General features: G+C 39.3%; 5 protein-coding genes and 1 long non-coding RNA gene across 10 annotated transcripts; 3 read left to right on the top strand and 3 right to left on the bottom strand.

Moving 5' to 3' along the window:
- The first annotated feature begins 7,421 nt into the window (after nucleotides 1–7,421).
- Nucleotides 7,422–8,459, top strand: LOC116928445 (F-box DNA helicase 1-like). The gene is made up of 4 exons (XM_045178117.1): nucleotides 7,422–7,724; nucleotides 7,780–7,853; nucleotides 7,916–8,051; nucleotides 8,149–8,459. Exons 1-4 carry the CDS (start codon nucleotides 7,722–7,724, stop codon nucleotides 8,248–8,250), a joined length of 315 nt encoding a protein of 104 aa, XP_045034052.1. The 5' UTR covers nucleotides 7,422–7,721; the 3' UTR covers nucleotides 8,251–8,459.
- Nucleotides 8,460–8,559: 100 nt separating this feature from the next.
- Nucleotides 8,560–9,231, bottom strand: LOC116928446. Its single transcript, XM_032935530.2, has 3 exons — nucleotides 9,028–9,231; nucleotides 8,764–8,947; nucleotides 8,560–8,703 (listed from the first exon to the last, which is right to left on the bottom strand). The coding sequence occupies exons 1-3, from the start codon at nucleotides 9,181–9,183 to the stop codon at nucleotides 8,591–8,593; spliced, it is 453 nt and encodes a 150-aa protein (XP_032791421.2). The 5' UTR covers nucleotides 9,184–9,231; the 3' UTR covers nucleotides 8,560–8,590.
- Nucleotides 9,232–10,598: 1,367 nt separating this feature from the next.
- On the bottom strand, nucleotides 10,599–11,498 carry LOC116928619. 2 transcript variants are annotated; one of them, XR_004397336.2, is made up of 4 exons: nucleotides 11,310–11,498; nucleotides 11,014–11,145; nucleotides 10,825–10,947; nucleotides 10,599–10,766 (listed from the first exon to the last, which is right to left on the bottom strand). It is a non-coding gene; the product is annotated as an uncharacterized LOC116928619 (long non-coding RNA). The 2 variants fall into 2 exon arrangements; XR_004397335.2 differs by having other exon boundaries at nucleotides 11,347–11,498.
- A 131-nt stretch (nucleotides 11,499–11,629) lies between these two features.
- Nucleotides 11,630–13,202, top strand: LOC116928618. The gene is made up of 5 exons (XM_045178420.1): nucleotides 11,630–11,882; nucleotides 11,981–12,191; nucleotides 12,255–12,506; nucleotides 12,565–12,961; nucleotides 13,076–13,202. Exons 2-5 carry the CDS (start codon nucleotides 12,128–12,130, stop codon nucleotides 13,200–13,202), a joined length of 840 nt encoding a protein of 279 aa, XP_045034355.1. The 5' UTR covers nucleotides 11,630–11,882; nucleotides 11,981–12,127.
- Nucleotides 13,203–14,638: 1,436 nt separating this feature from the next.
- LOC116928713 lies at nucleotides 14,639–16,307 on the top strand. Its single transcript, XM_045178419.1, is given in 4 exon segments — nucleotides 14,639–14,669; nucleotides 14,738–15,088; nucleotides 15,091–15,660; nucleotides 15,706–16,307. Coding segments are annotated over 4 exon segments (1,554 nt in total).
- A 1,409-nt stretch (nucleotides 16,308–17,716) lies between these two features.
- On the bottom strand, nucleotides 17,717–22,045 carry LOC116924318. 4 transcript variants are annotated; one of them, XM_045177544.1, is made up of 9 exons: nucleotides 21,601–22,045; nucleotides 21,000–21,528; nucleotides 20,594–20,947; nucleotides 20,101–20,514; nucleotides 19,719–20,033; nucleotides 19,190–19,645; nucleotides 18,591–19,113; nucleotides 18,409–18,522; nucleotides 17,717–18,342 (listed from the first exon to the last, which is right to left on the bottom strand). In XM_045177544.1, the coding sequence occupies exons 3-9, from the start codon at nucleotides 20,885–20,887 to the stop codon at nucleotides 17,837–17,839; spliced, it is 2,622 nt and encodes an 873-aa protein (XP_045033479.1). In that variant the 5' UTR covers nucleotides 20,888–20,947; nucleotides 21,000–21,528; nucleotides 21,601–22,045; the 3' UTR covers nucleotides 17,717–17,836. The 4 variants fall into 4 exon arrangements, with proteins under 4 accessions (XP_045033479.1, XP_045033478.1, XP_045033477.1 ...); XM_045177543.1 differs by having other exon boundaries at nucleotides 20,594–20,927; nucleotides 21,000–21,548; nucleotides 21,601–22,044; XM_045177542.1 differs by having other exon boundaries at nucleotides 20,594–20,927; nucleotides 21,601–22,044.
- Nucleotides 22,046–22,218: the final 173 nt, after the last annotated feature.

Raw genomic sequence — 22,218 nt, 5'->3', positions numbered from 1 at the left:
CAAGATGGACGTCCGTTAATCGCCCACATAGTATCAGAGGAACGTCCCGAAGACCTCAACGAGTTGGTCAAGAAATTCTGGCAGCTGGAGGCGAAAGACGTAGACATGGAGCAGTCTGTTGTCTCCAAAGACGATCTTCGTGGAAAGCGTATCCTCGAGTCAACAGTAAAGAATGTTGACAACCGGTATCAAGTCGGCCTAATGTGGAAGACCGACAACGCAAACCTTCCGTACATTCGGGCAACTGCATTGAAGAGACTTTATTCTCTGGAGAGGCGATTTCAACGAGATGGAGACTTCGCCCAGAAGTATGATGCAGTTGTTAAGGAGTACATCGTCCTGGATCACACCAGACTCCTCACGACCGAAGAGTTGCGGAAGAAGTCAAGTAGAACGTGGTATTTACCGCACCACGGGTTTGTAAGCCCATCAAGCTCTACGACCAAAGTTCGAGTTGTATTCGACGGAGCCGCCGAGTATGGAGGAACGTCTATCAACCAAACCTGTTACGCGGACCTAATTTTCTCGTTAGTTTGCTCGGTGTCCTACTACGTTTCCGAAGGAACCTGGTACAAGTTGGCGCAGATATCGAGAAGATGTTTCACCAGGTGAAGGTCCCAGTAGAAAATCAGGCAGCCTATCGTTTTGTCTACCGGACGCCTGGCAGTAATCAAGCACCGTTAACGTACCAAATGACAGTCCACGTCTTAAGATCAATATCTTCCCCAACGACCTGTATCTTCGCCCTCAACCGGACTGCCGAAAATCATCGCGACCAGTACCCAGAGACAGCAGGTAGCGTTCGAAGAAACTTTTACGTTGACAACTACCTCGACTCCTTCGATTCCGAAGACGGGGCAGTAAAACGGGCCCGCCAAATGAAGAAACTCTTACAACTTGGCGGTTTCAACCTAACAAAGTGGACGTCCTCATCAAAGAAGGTGATATCGGCTCTACGTGAGTTCGGTCTGGCCTCACCAACACTGGACCTTGATTTGGAAAAGCTACCCATCGAGCGAACACTTGGAGTAATGTGGAACGGGGAAACGGATATGCTGACGTTCAAGATACGGAAGCAGCCCAGCCATGACGTCCTCACCAAAAGGAACTTTCTTAGTATTATATCCAGTGTCTACGACCCGTTGGGACTCGTCGCCCCTGTTGTTTTCTTAATGAAGTCACTTCTACAAGATATATGGACGTACGAGAAAAGGATCGGCTCGGACGACCCTATCCCCGAAGAATTAGGCCAACGATTACACTACTGGTAAGAGTATCTGGATAACCTGGAGTTGTTAACGGTACCAAGATGTTTTTCGGCATCAACGTGGACGTTGGACGCAGCAGCACCTGCATGTATTCATGGATGCAAGCACAAAAGGATTTGGAGCTGTGGCGTATTTCTGTTTCATCTTCGAGGACCAGTCGATCAACGTATCCTTCGTCATGGCTAAAACTCACGTAACATCAGTAAAAGGACTCACGATCCCAAGATTAGAGTTGCAGGCTGCTGTAGAAGGCTTAAATATCGCCCTAGTAATCTGTCGGGAGCTCGAAATCGACTTACGTGAAGTTACCTTCCACACTGATTTTCAAACCGCCTTACGTTGTATCCATTCTCGCACTTGCCGATTTGAAACCTTCGTGAACAATCGGATTGACAAGATCCTCCAGAACACGAATCGAAGACAATGGCGTCACGTTTCAGGAATTAACAATCCAGCGGACCTGTGTTGTCGTGGCATCGACCCGAAAAACGTCGACGAGTTGGTGAAATTCCACGAAGGTCCATCGTTCCTGAAACTCGATCCGTCGGAGTGGGATATTTGGGAAGAGATCGCAGAGCCGGAGGAAAGTGAAGTTAACGTAATTCGAGTCTTCACAGTCAAAACGGAGGACGAAAATCACCCGATTGATGACTGTGTAAGAAGGTATTCCAGCTTACTGAAGATCCAAAGTGTTATCGCTTGGTGCAGAAGGTTCGCGACCAACGCCAGAGCTAAGATGGGAATTTACAAGCCAACCGTGGGAGAGTTGACGGCCGAAGAAATGTTTACGGACCTCACACTCTGTGTCAAACGTACCCAAGAACTGGCATTTGCGGAAGAAATCTACGCCTTGAGAAAGAGCTTGGATTTGCCTTTGAAGTCGAAACTACGCATGTTCAGCCCTTTCCTGGATGAAACAGGACAGCTACGTGTAGGCGGACGTATACTTCATGCTCCAGTTGATTATTCCACAAAGCATCCCATCATGCTTCCAGCCGATCAACTCATGACGCAGCGGATTGTATGGGATCATCACACGCGGAATCTCCACGTTAAATCTGAAAGATTGCTGGTGGATTTACGTACACGTTACTGGATAATCTCTGGACGTAACGTCATCAAATCGGCTGTCAACACCTAGTGGCCTTGCAAGCGGAGATCATCGAATCCCATTCCGCCACTCATGGCATCGTTACCAGTTCACAGGCTTACTCCCTATCTTCCACCTTTCGCATATACGGGAATCGATTACTTCGGCCCTCTAACGGTACGAGTCGGTGGAAGAGGATGTAGACACGAAAAACGCTGGGTGTGTTTGTTTACAATTCTCAAACGAGAGCCGTTCACCTAGAAGTCTCCGATGGTCTCAGTCTCGAAGAATTCCTTCTTTGTTTTACCCGATTTTCAAGTCTACGTGGAAAGCCGAAAATTGTCGGATAGTTATTTCTCCCAGTTTGGTGCAACCTCAAAAAAAAAGCATTGGCAATTTTAGATAAATAGTGCCAGCCAACTGTCAGTTTACAGATTGACATAAGTAAATTCATTATTAATAATGATAAGCGTTGCAAATTTTACACTGGCATCGATCTTATTTGACTTCATCGAAAAATCTGCTCCGAAACCACATCCACTAGAATTCCTTACGCATTTCCAAAAGTTTGTCCTAACCCTAGTAAAATTACGTTTAAATCTCAGGCTTGAAGTTCTTGGACATCGATTTAACATAGGAAAGTCTACCGTCTCTAAATATATGCACATTTGGGTCACAGGCATGTATCAAGTATTCGTACCAACATATCTATTTTGGCCGGGGGAACGAGAAGTAAAAGCTACACTTCCGATGATTTTTCGTGAACATTTTGAGCGCTGCATCTCAATTATTGATTGCTTTGAAATTTAATTAGAGAGTCTCGCACACTCTCTAAAGTAAGAATTCATGTGGAAAGGGTGATTGGCACATTAAAACAACGTTTTTCAATTTTGAGTGGACCGTTACATCATTAAATGTTTTTCACGGACGAGGATGAAATATGTTTCGTAGATAAAATAGTGAAAGTGGCCAGTGCGTTAAATAATTGTAATTTCAGTATTGAGTTGCACCAATAAAAGAATATTCCTTTTGAAATGACGAAACCACAATCGGAATATTTAAACGGTGAATAGTGTCCTTCATCACTAAGCTTCTTCAGAAATGACTCTCTTGCAATTTGCTCGTTGTAAACTAACTTGGCATTATTGTAATGTAAGTAATCATTATTGTAACTAACTTGGCATTGTAAACTACACCCATTACAAAAATGGTTCACTTTCATTAGTTTCCCACCAAAAATACTAAAGTTGCCAATGCTTTTTTGTTTGAGGTTGCACCAAACTGGGAGAAATAACTATCCAAGATGGCAACCTCGAACCACTCTATTAAAACTTAAGGACGGGATTCCTTCCCTATCTCGCCGTATTAAAACGAGTCGGGTGGGCTATTTTCATGAAAAAACAATAAGCTAGGATTTTTGGCTCCTAGATGGCACCGACGTCCCGCCCTCTTTCCATATTTGCTGATAGAAAATAATTAATATCTCATTATGAGTTCATTCTCAGTAAAGGGCTGTTCCCCTGTTCGACATCTTTTTTCGCATTTGATTTAATCACGCAACGCAGCATTCGATGGCCGATTCTGTCTGCTATGACTGTATTTTGTTATTGTGCGAAATATGAATAAATTAAAAAGTTTCGCTGAAAAAGTTAGTGTTTCATTTCACTTTATTCATCGTTTTGTTTTTTGTGTTAGTGTAAAACTATGTAGTGTTCCGACTTTGCAAATGAAACTCTTAAGTTATGCGAAAACTCGTTAGTTAGATAAGCTAAAATTGTTAAATAGTGAGTGTCCCTATTCAATTCCCAAATCTATTTGGGAACACGGATTAGATTGTTCTACTGGCCAAGGGTTGGTTCTTAAATTTCAGAAAAAATGTCAATCATAGCTCTTAATGTAATGAACAATTTAGGTAAGATTAATTTAAGAAAAAATCGTAAGGAAAAAAGTTTTCTTATGATAGAAGATTTTGATAAATGAAGTATAGGGGGAGGTGGAGCTAAGTAATATCGATAACTGGTTAACCAGAATTTGTATCAGTTAATTTAATTAAATTAACTTATATAGGTTTTGAATGTTGTGATGCTCAAATAAATGGCCCAGAAAGGGAAAACCTTTTTACCTACTAAATTTAATTGTAAAAAAATTCAACAATTTATAGCAAAACTATGTGTTAGTCTTTCAGCGCGTTGATTTGGCCTCTCCCAAAACACTCCCACTAATTATCTAATCTTACCTCAAGGTTTTTGTACAATATGACCCCAAAGAAAGAGATTTGGGAAAATTGTTATATCTAACAAACTAGAAGGAATATTTTTTTTTTCTTTTCATACTACATCCTTGAATAAGTCAGCTAGTTTCTTAAAATAACTAAACGTAAATAGTATAGTAAGAAATATGAATAAATGTAGCAATAAGAGAAAAAAAATTGCGAATTTTTTGCACAGATTCTTATTTCATTCACTACCAGAAATGTAATTGAAAAAGGTGTTTCAAATTTCTGCACCATGTGCGGAAAGTAAATAAAATCACAATTTAATAAGAAAAAAAATTTTATTGCGAGTTCATCTATTTTTTAAGACACTGTCTAACATGGGACAGTGTCCAATATGGGAACGGTCTCCCCTAGAGAATGCAGTGTTTAAGAATCAACTTTTATTGCATGAGTTCTTTATCCATACGTATTTACATACCGCCATTCATGTATAAATAGCAAAAATAAATTATTATATTTCATTTGCGGTGAATAGAGATAGATTATTACTCCCCCTTCCAAAACGGCATTCTACCTCCCCTCCGTGACGCTCTCTTTATTTAATTTCTTGAAGTCCATATTTTTCCCACGAAGTCCACATTTTAGTATGACAGAGGTCTTAAATATGGACAATTAGTAGCCGAAGTCCATATTTTAGAAGTCCATTATGGATGTCCAAGTCCATAGTTTAGTAACACCCTGATTTACCCTAGTAAAATCACGAAATATGAACAGCTGCTCGTCGCAGCTCTATCTAAGGAGAAATGACGGTACAGTAGTGTACTGAAACAGAGCTCGGCGTAAGTCGTCCCTCCCAAAGGTGGAGCTTCAAACGAAATGACGACTTTAACGTGGGCTCTTATGGAAGAACCCGAGTTTTCAGTGTTTTTAGCAAAACTTGGTTGACTTCTGGGGAAAAAAAATTTAAAAATTCCAAAACGGTGCATTTTTTGTTATCTTTTGCGGCTCTTTTCTTCATTTCTAACTATTTTAAAATAATAAATGAAATTTAACCACAAGGCGCACTTTTTTTTAAATTAGTGCAGCCCCTGCAAAGCACGTTTACGGATTTGTTTGTTTTTGCACACTACTCCGTGGGAAGCTCCATGTCTGTATTCAGTACGAACTAGGACATAAATTTAAAATCACTTGATATACCTCATTTCTAAGTGGAGTGTAAAAAAATGGGCACTGCTGTTGTCGTGGGTGCCCTCATGTAAACAGTAAATCCAACCCATACTCATTTTTTAGTTTGCCTAAAAAACAATTTTAAACAATTTGCCTAAAAACAATCAACCTTCCACAGTCCACGGAGTAGTGTGTAAAAACAAACAAATCTGTAAACGTGCTTTGCGGGGGCTGCACTAATAACAAAAAATAAAAGTGAGCCTTGTGGTTAAATTTCATTTATTATTAAAAAATAGTTAGAAAAGCAGAACAGAGCCGCAAAAGGTGTAAAAAAATGCACCGTTTCCTGAACATTAATCGTTTTTTTCTCAGACTGTAAACTTAACCAGTTTTTGCTAAAAAAACTGAAAACTCGGGTTCTTCCATAAGAGCCCACGTTAAAGTCGTCATTTCGTTTGAAGCTCCACCTTTGGGAGGGGCGATTTACGCCGAGCTCTGTTTCAGGGGTCCCATGGCGCGATGTAGGACGTCATTTCTCCTTAGATAGAGCTGCGACGAGTGAGCCAGGATAAAATGCGGACGCGGACTGCGGACTGGAGAAACTGCGGACTTTCACCTCCGGACTGGCTAAAAATTTTTGATAGCAGTCCGCAGTTTCTCCATGGGGCAGCATTCTGCATTCCGCGGATTATACGGGGATGCAGCATTCAATATAGACATGTGCAGTGAATGGTACGTCAACCAAAAAATTTACGTTTAAAAAAAAACGTCAAAGTCATACGTCACGGAAGTTTCCTCCGTAAAAAGTCAACGTCAAAACGTCAAACGTCATCAAACAATTTCCCTAAGTCTAAAGTCATGATTTAAGTCATAAAAACGTCAAATTTCCATTTTGCATTTATTTAATTAGATCGGAAGTTGTCCGATACTATTTGAAAGACATTTTAAGCAATATTATTATTTTTGATCCCGAAACGTCAAACGTCAACGTCAAAGTCGGGAATTTTTTTAGGTTAACGTCAGAAGTCACCAACACGTCATTTTTTGCGGAAAAATGACTTAAGTCGTGACTTAAGTAAAAAAAATAACTTAAATCAAAAAATGACGTACCATTCACTGGACATGTGTATGTGTTGGTAAGGCAGAAAAACTGATAAGTATAGTCTTAATTTCATAATAGTATTTAACATTAAAATGTTCTCATATATATAGCAGCAAAGTTTTACTTTGGTTTATACAGGCATTGAATTTACTCTTGTCAAGACAGATCAACCTCATTTTTGTCGTCATGCATTGGCTGTTGTTCGATAATGTTTCCTTAAAAAATATATATGCATGCAACGGTTCCAATGAATAAAAATTTAAACGCGCACAGCTCTTAGCAGTTGACTTTATTTATTTTTCTCCTATAGGCCAAATCCATTATATTCTATTTTCTTTGATGCACAACTAAGAATTTGAATTAGACAACCGTAGCGCAGGTAAGTCGTCCTTCAGAAGGCTGAATATCCTATCCTTCCAGCGATCTCTTTCCCTCATGGGGCTGGTTATTGGTGGTTGTAAAAAGATTAGATTCTGTCTCAAAAATTAGACTGCCAAATAGGATTTGATGGCAGTTACCAACTGTTCTATTCTTTTCTTTTCCTTCTCATCTTTGCGCGGCAACTTTTTCTGGACATGTTTATCATCTGCCTCCTAGGCCTGACAAAGTAAGTTGTTTGTTTTGAATATATTTCCTTCAACAATGTTCACATTTCACAGTTACCTTACAGTTTCTTGTGAAACTGAAACCCAATATCATACTATGAAGTACCTACGGTGCCATCCTCTCTTCAGTCTAGCAGAGAAACTAAGCGTAGAGCAAGGACAACAGTTGTCAGTTTGGCGAATCACCACACTGATATGTATAATTGCAAGGAATGCTTGGGAGGTGTAAAGCTTATTAAATCTTTTAACTCATGCAAGAAGTGATTGTACCATAATGGTAAGAAGGGACTTCATTTGGTTACCCACCATCTCTAATTTGTTTTCTTGCACAGGAGGCAACTGAAAAACTGTACTGTGTATGCACCTTCTTGCTGTACTTCACAAGAGAATTTCAAATTCCAGCAAAGTAAAGTAGTGCATTTAGAATCTATAAAGAACTATTTGTATTGTTTTACATTTGATATGCAGATTGCATTACAATTTGCGGTATGCCCTCAACCTATATGAAACTGGCTGGAGTACACCTAGCGAAGGAAACCAGTCTGTCCCCGCTTTAACTCCCGAACAATCACGGATTGTGAATCATCGAATAGAAAGAAACCATGTAGGTAGTTAAATATTTGAATAATCGAAAAGCTTTTCAAAAGTGCAAAATATCTTCACATTCTTAACATATTTTTTTTACTTATGAAATAATTCAGTTGATCAAGATTGTTGCATTTGCTGGCAGTGGGAGGACGACTACCCTTCTACGACTTACAGAACGTGTCAACAAAGAGAACCCCCATTTTAGGTTTTGTTGATAGTGTATAATCGTGCAGTATCCGACGAAGCTAGCGGGAAATTTCCAAGCAACGTCGTTTGCAGAACCATTCACCAGTTGGCTTATCGCCATACCGTTGGTCAAGGCCTATTGAAAAAAAAAGCAACGGGCCACATCTTCCCAACAAGTTTGATTAACAGTTAGCACCAATTAACCCGTTGGCCGCCACCCACTAATTGTGTATGTGTATGTTTCCTGTGTTGTTTACGAAGTGGTGTACTTGTGGTGGAAGGTGGGACAATAAAAACTTCAAGTGCAGAACATGTAATATCTTTTATTTTAAACCTGGAGCACTAAGTTTTTTTAATTTTCAATTTGTCTCATTCAATGTCTTCGTCGTCTTCCTCCGATATATCTTCATCGGTAACGTTCTGTATGCATTTTCTTCCCCGGTTACGGCAATTTGTCGTGGGAAACATTCTTGCAAAACATCCTTAACAAAAACAGAATTGCATTTCCAGTTTAAAAAATTGAAATTATTAAAATTAATTACCCCATTTCATGGTTTCCAACCATGCTGTTGATTGATGATCAACCAAAGCAGTCAGCATTTCATCTCCTTTTACGACAATTGGTGCAAAAATGGTTGCTTTATTTTTAGTAGCATTGCCATAAGCAACAAACATAATATCCTTGGGTTGAATTTTGATCTCCACGAAATCCAAAATGAAAGAAATCTAGAAATAAAAATATTCTTAAAAATTTATCTTGTAATTTACACTGATTATTGCGAGCATAGAAATGAGAAAGGACTTACCAAATTACTGGCTTTTACAGTCAAGGCAGAAAATTTGTAAAAAACAATCATAACTTTGTCGATGCCCGGACGATAAACGCAATTCACACGAGGAATTAAGTATGCTAACGGCTCAAACGTTTCTCCTTGAGAATTCTTGTCTATATGTGAGGTCATTGCTGTATGCAATGCCAAAGCAGACCCGTTGCCACCGAAACAACCGACAAGATTTTGAATCGTTGTGTTCCGAAGTGGAAAATATCTAAAAAAAATTAAACATAATTAAATCTAAAAACAATAAAAAATAATGTAAATTTCAAATTTTACTTCCAACGTCTTGTAAATTTCACAAGATCATTGAAACTTTCAGTTCGCATAGATTGCCCGTAGGATTGGCGTCCAATGATGGCAATATGGCTCACTGCCAAATTCGTGATTGGTGGAAACCTTATTACATTCATCTTAAACTTTTGCTACAAAAACGGTACTATTACTATATTTGAAACAATACATAACTTCTTGGTTATAATACTTACGCTCCTACTTTTCAGGGGGAAGTATCCTCCATAACAGCTGATGCACACCCGTCTTTTGTGTTGATCTATGGGATAGGTATTTGAAACCTAATTATATTTCAAAGAAATGTTATAGTTAATTTAGAATTACAAAAATTAAGTAATATATCGCACCTGATTGTAGCAAGTGCTACAAATGTTTTAAAAATTATTGTATTTGTTTTAAAAAGTTAGCGGTTTGCTCTTTCCATAGTTTGTGTGAGCGGGCGCTCATCGGCAATATCTGAACTTTCAAACTTCGTCGACACAACCCTTCTCAATTCGACCTTGGTTGTGGAACGAGGGTGGAGCGATGAAGGAGGGTGACATAACTACATTTCATAACAGTGAATCCTCATTCTGTTTCCAAACTCTTACTGTGACGGTTGTTCCTAGTTTTTCTCCATTGTTTAATATATCTGGTGTTTATTCGTGAACTATGGAAGGCAGTGATTGTGATGTTACAATTTCGGACGGTGAATTTGAAAAAAGGTGTGACGAGAAGGGAGGTGTGAGTGATGCTAACGAGCGATTGCGGGGGGTAACGAATCAAAAGAAAGTGAAGTGGCTTCTTGATCCTGCAAAGTATGGTATACCAGTGTATGAACAAAGTCAAATGACTCCTGAAGGAGGGACAAAATATGTTTTTGAATGGGATGACGGCATCTTCAATGAAGATTGGATAAGTGATGGTTATCGGTGGAGGAACTATTCCCTGCTAGCACAGCTGGTCCGTCCGTCTATTCGGCGTATGCATATCCATTCTACGTCGCGTCTATTTTTCATCCAAGAAATACGACGATACTGCGTACTTTTTACGCCTTTCTTTGATGATGTGATCTTGCCTATTTGGTATGATTTTGAACCGTCTAATGGGCGTGCTAATTTCACATAAATTAGACACAGCTTTCGTGTGTACAAATTAAGTCCATTAGATGATCAATTTAAATATTTTTAATTACAAAAATCCTTTTTGTGGCGTTAGCTTACTTTTATAATAAATATCATATGGCAAATTGAAAGGTCAATTAGACTTTTGATATTTCCCCTTGTTTTTTTTTGCAACATTTTTATAAATAACATTACAACATTTCCACTGAAAGATTATTTAAATAAACACAACGTTGTAAGAATCATTATCCTCTATGAGTGTTTCCCAGTCAACATTTTCATCTTTAATTAAATATTGGTTATCTGTTGTATGACCTGAAAATAACAAAAATGAATAAGTGTGTCGATACATAATAGTAACTCTAAAATTTACTTTTAAACTCAGGGCTCATCGATGTTATAGCACTTTCTAGATATGGATGTAAGTGGATATTGGTGTTGACAGTCATGCCTATTACACCGATTCCAACTTAAACTGCGAGTAAATTTGTATTGCCTAAAATTGAACAGAAATGAATGTATGTTAATACACAATGTTAATATTCTACTAAATTATTCTTACCATTAAGCTCATTCCTCAAAGATGGTGTAACACTTGCTCGAGATTGAGGAAAGTGCTCAGCGCTGGTGTTGGCAGTGAAGCCAGTTGCCTCATGATGAGTTTCAAAATTATCTGTGAGTAAATTTTTACTCCCTATAATTAAACAAATATGATTAATATGATTATCACATGATGATCATATTAATTGATTATGACTATGATTAAACACAAAAAGAAAATAAGTATTACAGCATTAGTTCAGCCATGAAAGGCCATTCTATATTACGAACACATAATATTGTTTAAATATAGCCTACTATTTTTCTTTTTCTTTTAATGATCGAAATTACATACAAAGCAATCCATCAATATATTATTTTCTGTATTTTTTGGTACGTTTCAGTGTTTGACGGTATCCTATTTGTGTTTTCTTAGTCCGTACAGTACGACCATCTTCTTTGCAATCAGCTATTGTTACTCCAGACAGCGTGAAAATTCGATGGACAGTTTTTCGTCAGGTCGTAAAAAAGAGATGAACGAGCGAAATGCCATTGACATTGTGGCTGCTCTAACCGAGAATAGTCTTAAGTCTTTATTTACACGAATTTTTGTTCTTATTATTAATGAATTATCCGAATTTGTTTTATATTTCAGATATTTAATAGAAAATATTTTTTGAAACTGAATGTACAGCTTAATATATTAGCTTCTTAGTTTCACTGCCGTCACTTGTTTGCGTCTGGACACGGTAGCAGACAATTGTTTCAAAGTAGTCACGTGGCCGCGTGTTCATTTTCGGTCGTAGATTTGCTCTTCCTACAATCTTCTTAATTCTTGAACTGGTTATTCTTATCCGCACAATTTTTCGAACGATGGATTCTCAAAGTAGTGTAAGTAATTTTTATGATATGCCGCATACATTTATGACGTAAATCTGTAGTCATATATTCCTGTATATTTATCAATACTGGTCTTACTTTTGTTACAGGGCAAGTTTCACCTTGTAGACTTAATCGTGAATGTCACGGTTCTCAACAAGAAGGTAAAATAAATACAAGTCGCAGTTGTACCAGATATTTGGGTGTCAAATGGGTTCTGCTACTACCCTAATTCTAAGAATGCTCTGCCTTTGGTCATGAAAAAAACACCCGTTACAAAAACTTGGACCAAGTATCAAGCAACCATCAAATTAACCTGTGGTAACTAAACTTCATACATTAAATTTCTTAATATGAATAAAATATTATTTGTTAACATCTCAGAGACGTACACAGAAGCTAGGGCCAAGTTGGCTGAAACCAAATCTGACTTTGACACTCAAATTTCACAAGATGATGAGGCATCAGCTGTGAATCAGGAGGGTAGACCCAAACGTAAAAGAAGACCTACTAATAAAAACTTTGGTACAGATGATTCGGAAGATGTAGAGAGTAGTAATTCTGATTTGGAGGAACATGACAACGAAGAAGTTGAAAAGGAACCTGCTGTCCCAGCTGGCTGGTGTGCTGTTAAAGGTAAGGCTATTGTCTCATGCTTGATGTATTCATCTTCAATGATCCTTTTCTCGTTTAGATAAATCTGCAACATGTTATGTACCGCCACTATCTTCTACAGTACCTTCTAAGCAGGGTTTCACTTTTCCACCTATTGTCAACGATATGACAATCAGCCAACCAACAGCTGCATTAGTTAATCATTTTCACCAGCCAGCAACAACTACTCCAGCTCGTCAGCCGTATTTTACTCAAGAATATTTGGGTAGTGGAGACATTTCTATGCACAACCAGCCACCAGCAGGTAGTTATCATCGCGAAAGCTCTATTCGGCCAAGCCACATTCCACCGTGTTTTCAACAGCAGCTCTACCCAACTGCTGATTCATGGGAACGTAAAAGTGAAACTCAACAAACGCAAACCTCAATAGTAAATGAGACTGTGCAGAGTAATTATTTATATATGTTTTTTTATATGTATGTATCTATTTGTAACTGAAAAATACCAAGGTTATTAAATGAAATTCTTGGCATTCTTTATTTCAATTTCAATGAATTTTGAATGTACAAATTTAAAAAAAATGAATGTAGGGGGGGCAGTCCAAAACATGGACAAACAGCGTCTCAGCTACATCCGGATTTCATACTTACGACATCCACTGTGGTCAGGGTTGAGATTCAAATACGTCAACATTTTGTCAATTTGGATATCCTATAAACGTCGGATTTTGACGTAGAAACATATGACATTAAGACGGATACTCCACGTACGATGGATGGCAAATGTGGATATCCAATCGTCCAACATGGATAGCGAGAATACGTTGTTGAGATGTAAGCGTGCTAGCAGGGTTCATCCAAATCATTCGTGTACAAAGCGACCGTGAAAGGTTGCAAACAACGATACAAGTATCAACTTGCAGCTGGGGATAATTATATTTGGCAACACTCCAAGACGATCATCTTTTAACAGCGCCTTTGCCTAACGCACAAGAGCATAGACCAGATGAGGCTGAGGTATGCAAGAATTACTACTACGAAATCGTGAAGACTAACTTAATGAATATTAAATTACAGGTTGCTAAACGGGTAAGTAACCAGTTGATCCACGAGAAAACATGCCAATTGATATTGCTTACCTGCGCAGTCTTGGCTCAACAACAATGGATTAGTGATTTGTATATATGAGGCGGCCCTGGTTTAGCTTCTAAAATTGAATCCGCAAATAGGAGGTCTGTTCAACCTTTACATTAACGGCTACTCGGGCAAATTTCCGCAAGCTGAGGGTAGCAGATGGATTCAGATTCTACTTAATGGAGAAGGACATTTGTTTGTTGCATCACACGGGTTCTTTCCACCTTCTCCATCCAAGAAAAGCACGCGAAATAAGGCCATGTCACCGGAGCCTGCAGACCATTGACCATCTTAGACAGTTTGCGCAGCTTATGCTGCCCTTCTTTTAATTTCTGGCTAACCTCATTTTTTAAACGTTTCGCTTCCATATGATATCGGATTTCTATATGTTCAAACATTTAAAAAGGAACCATTTCCATGCGATGTTCGTCGAAACAAATTTTTGACAAAACAAGGCCGTTCAAAAAAAATTGTGAAAATTGTTCAAAATCATTTTCTCTCTGAAAAAGCTTACATAAGAGATTCCTTCCACCAAGTCATCCATGATGTTGCATGCAACGGACTTAATTTACCAAATAATTGTTGCGACAAACATCGCACGGAAATGGTCCCATTTTTAATATTTGAATACATGGAAGCAAAACGGTTAAAAAATGAGGTTAGCCAGAAATCAAAAGAAGAGCGGCATAAGCTGCGCAAACTGTCTAAGATGATTAATTAATGTGTATTAATGTATATCAAGGTTTATAATACAAAGAGGAATTGATTCAGATTTCCTTTATTTGTATAGTAAATTTTTTTTATTTTTAATACAGAAGAAAACAGCGCGAAAAACAGTCACAAGCGACTACTTTCCCCATTGTATGTAAATTTTGTTCACCATTGACTGTGTTCGACACTGTATTTTCAGCTCTTTCTCAGCAAACAAAAAAGAGAAAAGGAGGGAGTGGGGGAAGGCAGCCTAGGTGGGCGTTTCTCACACCTACTCGTCAGATCTGTTTTCGCTCTCATTGTGCAAACATGTTGAACGAAGGCTCTTCGTCCGACTCAAGTTCTAGTTCTGACTCTAGTTCCTCGAGTGAAGAGGAAACTTCTTCTAAGAAATTGATTTTTTGAAAGCCAAGTCTACGAATCTAGGCAAATGGGTGGTGACAGGTTTGGGCGAAGCTCGAGCGAAAACAGCAAGAGAGATTTACAAGCCCAAGATGATGAAACTGTCCAGTTTGCTGACAAACCCGTCACTAGATGAAGCTTTCTACATTCGCCTCAAAGCAGTGAAGTCATCATCCGCGACCAAGGCCAACATCGACCCGATAGAAAAGATTTACCGGAATCAAACCTTCAAGATTTTGGACCTCGTGAAGCCACTTCTTTTCATGGCGAGCCGCGTAAGGAAAAGGAAGACCAAGTTCGATAAGCGAGCAATTCGTACAGCCCTCAAGCTCTGGGCCGTTATCTACCACGACATCACAGCGCCCGGCGTCGCAATATCCTGAGCCAGATCTACCCCCAGAACATCGGCCTTCTAGACACCTCCATCCTGCTGACGGGCGGAGAACACCTCTTCGGCCGGAAATTCACGCAGTCCTTGGTGGAGCAAGTAAAGACCCTGAATGCCCTCGAGGGCACCGCAGGGAGATCGGCTCCAAGAGAACGCAACAGCAGCTACCAGCAACCCGGGCGTAGCAACAGCCAGCCGGCATCATCAGGGGTTCATCGGAATAATAATCAGGCGAACCACTATGTCACAACTCTTCTAGCCTTTAATAACTCTTTTGGAGGTCGCATCGCCCGTTTCGGGGCTGAATGGGAAAAATTGACACTAGACCCATGGGTCTTGTCAACAGTTGGTGAAGGTTTCCGATTAGAATTTTTGTCTGAGCCCTTTCAAAGCTCGGTCCAGCCGAACACCTCGATGGATCCCCATCAACAAGCGTGCTGTGAGAAGGAGGTGGCTTCTCTCCTGGAGAAAGGAGCCGTGGTCAAAGCTCAGGACGGAAGCTTCATTAGCAGTATCTTTTTGATCGCCAAGAGATTGGAAGGTTTTCGTCCCATAATTAATCTATAGGGACTTAATAGATTTCTAGTCCAGCAAAAGTTCAAGATAGAAGGGATATCTACCATTAGGCATACAGTTCAAGAGGGGGACTGGCTGGCAAAATTAGACCTCAAGGACGCCTACCTGACAGTCCCTATTTTTGAAGGGAATCGGCAGTTTTTCCGTTTCACGTGGGGGCGTGATTTGAGCGAATTTGTTTCCCTCCCCTTCGGTCTCAGTCTAGCTCCGTGGGCATTTACCAAACTTCTTCGGGTGGCGGTAGCTTTCCTTCGTAAGCGCGGCATCCGTGTTGTCATCTATTTGGACGATATTCTAGTAGTAGCCCACTCCCATGCCGACGCTAGATTGGCTGTCCGGCAAGTCAAGTCGCTTCTGGAGTCGCTAGATTTTGTAATCAGTACAGAGAAATTAGTTGAAGAGCCGGTTCAATCATTGGAGTTTAACTTAGGACCCATCGATAGTTCTGGCCCACTTCGATTCGACAGCAGCCTCCACGCCTTTGCTCATTCATCTATCTCGCGAGACAGCAACCCTGGCACTCACATCCCTTTCCAGATACGCAGAGCTGGCTTCTATCGAGCTGTCATCCATAGACTTCTCAGAAGGGCGAGCCTCCTTCTCTTTAGATAAACCTAAGAAGGCCCAACACTCAGGCCCACTCCATCAATGCGTCATTGAATCATGGCCCCAAAACCCCTCCATCTGCCCAGTTTTTTCTTTAAGAACCTACGTTCAACGTAAAGCAGCGTTTAGAGTCGAGGGGAACGACAACACTCTGTTTATAAGCTCGAACAAGCCACATAAACCAGTTTCCAGCTCAACGATCAGCCGCTGGATAAAGGAGCAGCTGAAGGAGGTGGGCATCGACACTACTACCTTCTCGGCACACTCCACGAGAGGAGCAGCCGCCCCTAAAGCCGCAGCTAACGGGATTCCCATGCAGGCCGTTTTAAACCAGGGCCACTGGTCTCGCGAATCCACTTTCGCCAAGTTCTATAAGAGAGATGTTCCAGCGACCCAATCAGTGGGAAACTCCATACTGAAAGGCCTACACGGCCTCGATTAGAAGTTTGGCCATTATCATTAGCATTATCATTATCATTATCTTCAGTGTAACTCTTCTTTGAAGACACAGTAAATGGCGAACAAAATTTACATACAATTTGTAAATTGTTCGAGTGAGCTTTAGCTCGAGAAGAGCAATTTGGATCGTTAGTAAATGAAGAGAAGCCATTGACTGTCTATTAACCCGCCCGCCCAGCCCGCTTCATTTATTAATCTTTTCCCTTATTATAGTTCTGCCTTCCTTTTTATTTTATTTACAGCTATAACAACCTGCGAAGACCTTTCAATCAGAACAACAACGATCGCTTCAGGAACAACGACAGGTTCAACAACAGACAGCATACAAAATGATAGGAGGGATTTATGATTGACTCGGAAGGAAGGCTACTTCCTTTTCTCATCACTATTTCTTATGCTTACAATAACTGACGAGTATGTGTGTGAGAAACGCCCACCTGGGCTGCCTTCACCCACTCCCTCCTTTTCTCTTTTTTGTTTGCTGAGAAAGAGCTGAAAATACAGTGTCGAACACAGTCAATTGCTTCTCTTCATTTACTAACAATCCAAATTGCTCTTCGCGAGCTAAAGCTCGCTATAACAATTTACAAATTGTTGACGACGTTATGGAGGGAATGTTATGACTGATCCGGGTAGTCAGCGCCCCTAGCGAGTGCCCCAAAATTTGTCCGCGGAAATAGCAGACGAAACACCTAGCAGACGACAGTTCTGGGACCTCTAATGTTAGACCATGTTTTTACCAGTGTTTCCTATCTTTTTTTTAAGTCCAAAAAGATAAGATAAGTTACTTCACCTCCATTTTTTGAAAAGATAAGATAAGGTAATGGGAAAAAATGAGTTGAAAAGATAAGATAAAGATAAGATACCGATAAGATACAAGATACTTTCAAAAGATACATGTTTCAAAAAACAATATGAAAGAAGCGTAGCAAAGTTTAGAAATCATTTAGTCAGTGTTGTTTGCTAAATTTCTGTATTTTTTCCATTACATGGTGAGCATATTGATGAAATGGAAACGAAACGAGAAAATGAAATGTTTCATCAAAAAATATAATAAACCAATTAACAAAAGTTTATTATAGTTTAATTGTAGCAGCGCTCACTTTCGCATTGCATTTGATAAACATGAGGTTAGAAAACAGATCTGGTTTTGTTCTGTTTCGTTTGGCACATAGTATATCGGTACTAGTGCTATACGAACGCTCGATCGACCCTGAAGATGCAGGAACAGCAAGTGAATCCCTCGCAACAATTGAGAGAAATGGAAAGCGGTGACTGTTTGCTTTCCAGAATTGTAGGGGTCTAGTTTTCTCCATTTTGCTTTCAGGATCTAGAGGATTTGTGGGCTGCTCCATAGGAACGTTGGGTTCATTTATGTATGTTTCAAACTCATCGAGGATTGTTTCAGGCCCAACGGACTGGGAACGCGGCTCTTCCAGGACAGACGAGTAAAGCAGGGACTCACTGTTTTTTCTTTTTCGTGAGCCTTGAACACGTCTTGGGCCATCAGATTCAGCTTCTGGTGCTCCGGTAGTTTCTTCGTCGGCAGAATTTTGATCGGTAACTAGGTGACAACATTCACCTATAAGACAAGGGAAAAGTTTTTTAACCGAGTGAGAACTGGGGTAAATATTCGCACACAACTTACGATAGTTACGATAGCGCTGCGATATTTGCCGTTTTACTGCTGGAATAATGTCTGTCTCTGTGTACCCTGAACGTTTCATCCATCCCTTTTTGAATCTCGGGTCGAGAACTGCTCCTGATTTCATAACCCACAAATTATGTTAGATTGAACATTTAACTTTAAAATCAAATATAAATTATTACCTAAGACGTAGTAAGAATCATACAATACGTATGAAAATCGGGACACCAATGATTTTTCAAGCGCAGCGGCGACATTCTTCAAATGTTTGATTGTTTTTGCTAAGTTGCTAGCTGGATTAGGAGTATCAACACCATGCCTGTCTTTGACGGTTAGTTGTAGAGCTGTTTTTAATCCAATAAATGCTGGAATGACATTCCCGATGGATTCAAAATCGGCCTGGAAGTCATCTGTAGCCTGTTTGAAGGGCTTGAGTAGTGCAATTAGTTCCTTCAACACCGAAAGCTCGTAAGCTGACAGCTTTCCGAGCTTTTTTGTGGCATTCAATGTGTCTTGCAGATAAGGAGCTTTTTCAAAGGCTTCGACCAATTTTTTAATCATTAAGTATTGACTATTCCACCTAGTGGAGTTTTTGTTCGGCAAGTGAAAACCAACGGCTTTAGCAACTATTTCTGTGTCTAGCACACTTTTCCTGATGTATGACACTATCTTCCCGGCTTTCTTTACGGCAGCAGCTGCATCAGCCTTAAGTGATTACAATTTAAAATAAGAATTAAAAGCCTGACACGAAATATTCCACTGATTTGTAAAATGATAATACCTTTAAGGCAGAAAGTCCGTCCTTAATTACGAGTTGTAATAAATGCGCGACACACGAAGAACGCAATTTCGTATTTAAAGAGTAGGCTTCTCCTGTTGCTGGGCGTGCTGCATTATTTGAGGATGGCATGCAAGTTTCCATGTAATTCTCTACGTCTTCGAACTCCTCTCTATCATCATCGTCGCCATTTGAGAAGTCAGAAATCTCAATCCCCATTCCTGTTAGGAGGGTCCAGAAAGCATCTTCTTGTTCACCAGATGATATGTCGATCTCAACCATTTGTTCTTCTTCTGCAGCACTTTCAGCTGCTGAGGCTGACGGAAATGGTTCTTCTTGAAAGCAGTCAGTAGATTCATTATCAGAACTCCCATCTCTTGAATCGTCCCAGCCAGGAATAGCTATATGAAACGTGTTTGCGACCATGTTAGAACCACCATCTGTCTTAACTTGGCTAATCTGTCAATTGGAAAAGAGAGAAATTTAGATGATAAATATGTCGGTATTTTGAAAATAGAGGGAAAAGTCCTACACATTGAACAGGAATATTCCAATCTGCGATTGTTTGCTCATATTCAGCGAATACGTTAGCTGCTGTGTGTCTGCCAGTCATGTGCTTCATGGCTAAAAATACATGAACGAGCTCGTAGTCCTGTGTCACTGCTTGGCACTTGAAGCCGATGTATCCCATCATTTGTTTAGATGACCAAATGTCAAGAATAATATTGAATGAAGTACATGTCTTCAGCAACTGAAGGGCCTTTTCTTTAGTAGCGGCAGCAATCTTAGGCAACATAGAATTTCGCATCTTTTCCATAGAAGGAAGCTGGTATCCTACCATGCCGTTCTAGAGATAAGAAAAAATAAAAAAAGTTGTTATTGCCTTGACTGTAGTAAAAAGGAATAATACACACCTGAATCCATTCCTTGAATCGAGGTCTTTTCAGAATGTTGAGGGGAATGTTGTCCTCGGCCATGGAATACGTTAACTGTATGTCGAGTTGCTGCTGCCTGGACTTATGAATTGATTTACCCGTGCCATACTCCTTGATGGATTGCTGTCTAGGGTCGCCTTTCTTTTTCGACTGCTGGTCTTCGTAAGCTTTCCATTCTTCTAAATGGACACCTTTTAGATGTTTAGTGAAGTTGGTAAACGAAGACAGATTTCCTGTAAGGTGGCGATTGGTATGACAGCTTTTGCAAAGTTCGCATTTCGCATATATTTTGCCAGTTGACGAATCCTGTCGCCAATCATAGAAAAATTTGCGTCTCCACGCAGGAACCCAGTTTGATATCACGAAAGATGAAATTGGCTGGCCTGGTGGTTCCTAAAATTAACAAAATAAGAAGATCAGTACACAAAAGTTAAAAACAACAAATTATGAAACAACGGCATTGAATTCTTACCTCCTGAACATCAGAACTGATGGTCTGTTCCATCGTAGATTCATCTGTGTTATTATTGGCAGCATTACTGTCATCTTGTGATTGATCTCTCTCTGCGTTCTCTTCTTCTTCTTCAGTGAGCTGATTTTGATGTAGTTGAGAAATGGGCAAGGCATTAACGATTCTGTCCAGTTGATTTTGTGCACTAGCTCCAGCTGCAGATCTACCTCTCGGGTTTGACACAGAACCCCGACCTCGACTTCGAGACTTCGGGGCACTTTTCTTTGCATGAGGCATCTTAAAAGGGGGAGCCATGAAAAGTGTACTCCAGGTCTCCAACACTCTACTTCATTGTCTAGATAATACATACAACATCTAATTAATAAAATTACACAATATCGCTTATCAAATAATGATACTGTCTTACTTGTAATAGTCAGTCACAGTGAAATTCTTTTTGAAAAATAATGAGTGTGTAACCTACGATTAACCACGACTTACTTAACACGAAACACGTGTGAATTGTGAAACTATGACTTTTGAAAAAGAACAAAAAAAGAGTAAATTTTCGACTGCTGTGAAAGTGACAAAGTGTGAATGAGGTTATGCTAAACAACATATTTTGTGAGCCACAAGTGGCGCCAAAAAAAACAAAAATCCGCACTTGTTTAGTAACTTATCTTATCTTATCTGATAAATTCAATAGATAAGATAAAATGCAAGTATCTGTATCTTATCGGTATCTTTGAGCAAAATTTATCAAAGATACCGATAAGATAAGATATTTCATGAAATTTTTTGGGGAAGATACAGATACACAAAAAATACCGAAAGTATCTTATCTTATCGGTATCTTATCTATCTTTTTAAAAAGATAGGAAACACTGGCATGAGGCATCTTAAAAGGGGGAGCCATGAAAAGTGTACTCCAGGTCTCCAACACTCTACTTCATTGTCTAGATAATACATACAACATCTAATTAATAAAATTACACAATATCGCTTATCAAATAATGATACTGTCTTACTTGTAATAGTCAGTCACAGTGAAATTCTTTTTGAAAAATAATGAGTGTGTAACCTACGATTAACCACGACTTACTTAACACGAAACACGTGTGAATTGTGAAACTATGACTTTTGAAAAAGAACAAAAAAAAGAGTAAATTTTCGACTGCTGTGAAAGTGACAAAGTGTGAATGAGGTTATGCTAAACAACATATTTTGTGAGCCACAAGTGGCGCCAAAAAAAACAAAAATCCGCACTTGTTTAGTAACTTATCTTATCTTATCTGATAAATTCAATAGATAAGATAAAATGCAAGTATCTGTATCTTATCGGTATCTTTGAGCAAAATTTATCAAAGATACCGATAAGATAAGATATTTCATGAAATTTTTTGGGGAAGATACAGATACACAAAAAATACCGAAAGTATCTTATCTTATCGGTATCTTATCTATCTTTTTAAAAAGATAGGAAACACTGGTTTTTACCAAGAGTTTACCTAGTTAAGAAATAACCATGTGATTTAAACTGTCTCTTACTATCATATTTTGAATAATACATCATGTGTTAATTTTTTAATACTATCTTTAGTTCGAAATTTGAACTTAAAATTTAAATGGGCCTGTCCATACCCATC

Source organism: Daphnia magna, linkage group LG8, assembly GCF_020631705.1.
Source record: "Daphnia magna isolate NIES linkage group LG8, ASM2063170v1.1, whole genome shotgun sequence".
NCBI classification, from domain to species: Eukaryota; Metazoa; Arthropoda; class Branchiopoda; order Diplostraca; family Daphniidae; genus Daphnia; species Daphnia magna.
Note: the sequence above shows the minus strand (reverse complement) of the source record. Positions and strands in the feature narration are given on the sequence as shown.

Coding starts and splice junctions, on each gene's coding strand:
- LOC116928445 (XM_045178117.1), top strand. Junction 7,854..7,915: donor GAATTTCAAATTCCAGCAAA/GTAAAGTAGTGC, acceptor TTTGATATGCAG/ATTGCATTACAATTTGCGGT. Junction 8,052..8,148: donor ATCGAATAGAAAGAAACCAT/GTAGGTAGTTAA, acceptor GAAATAATTCAG/TTGATCAAGATTGTTGCATT.
- LOC116928446 (XM_032935530.2), bottom strand. CDS start 9,183: ATGACCTCACATATAGACAAGAATTCTCAAGGAGAAACGTTTGAGCCG. Junction 8,948..9,027: donor CTGTAAAAGCCAGTAATTTG/GTAAGTCCTTTC, acceptor TTTTATTTCTAG/ATTTCTTTCATTTTGGATTT. Junction 8,704..8,763: donor GTTGGAAACCATGAAATGGG/GTAATTAATTTT, acceptor GTTTTTGTTAAG/GATGTTTTGCAAGAATGTTT.
- LOC116928618 (XM_045178420.1), top strand. CDS start 12,128: ATGAAAAAAACACCCGTTACAAAAACTTGGACCAAGTATCAAGCAACC. Junction 12,507..12,564: donor TGGCTGGTGTGCTGTTAAAG/GTAAGGCTATTG, acceptor TTTCTCGTTTAG/ATAAATCTGCAACATGTTAT. Junction 12,962..13,075: donor TTATATATGTTTTTTTATAT/GTATGTATCTAT, acceptor AAATGAATGTAG/GGGGGGCAGTCCAAAACATG.
- LOC116924318 (XM_045177544.1), bottom strand. CDS start 20,887: ATGGCTCCCCCTTTTAAGATGCCTCATGCAAAGAAAAGTGCCCCGAAG. Junction 20,034..20,100: donor GATTCAAGGAATGGATTCAG/GTGTGTATTATT, acceptor TCTTATCTCTAG/AACGGCATGGTAGGATACCA. Junction 18,343..18,408: donor GCAGCGCTATCGTAACTATC/GTAAGTTGTGTG, acceptor CTTGTCTTATAG/GTGAATGTTGTCACCTAGTT.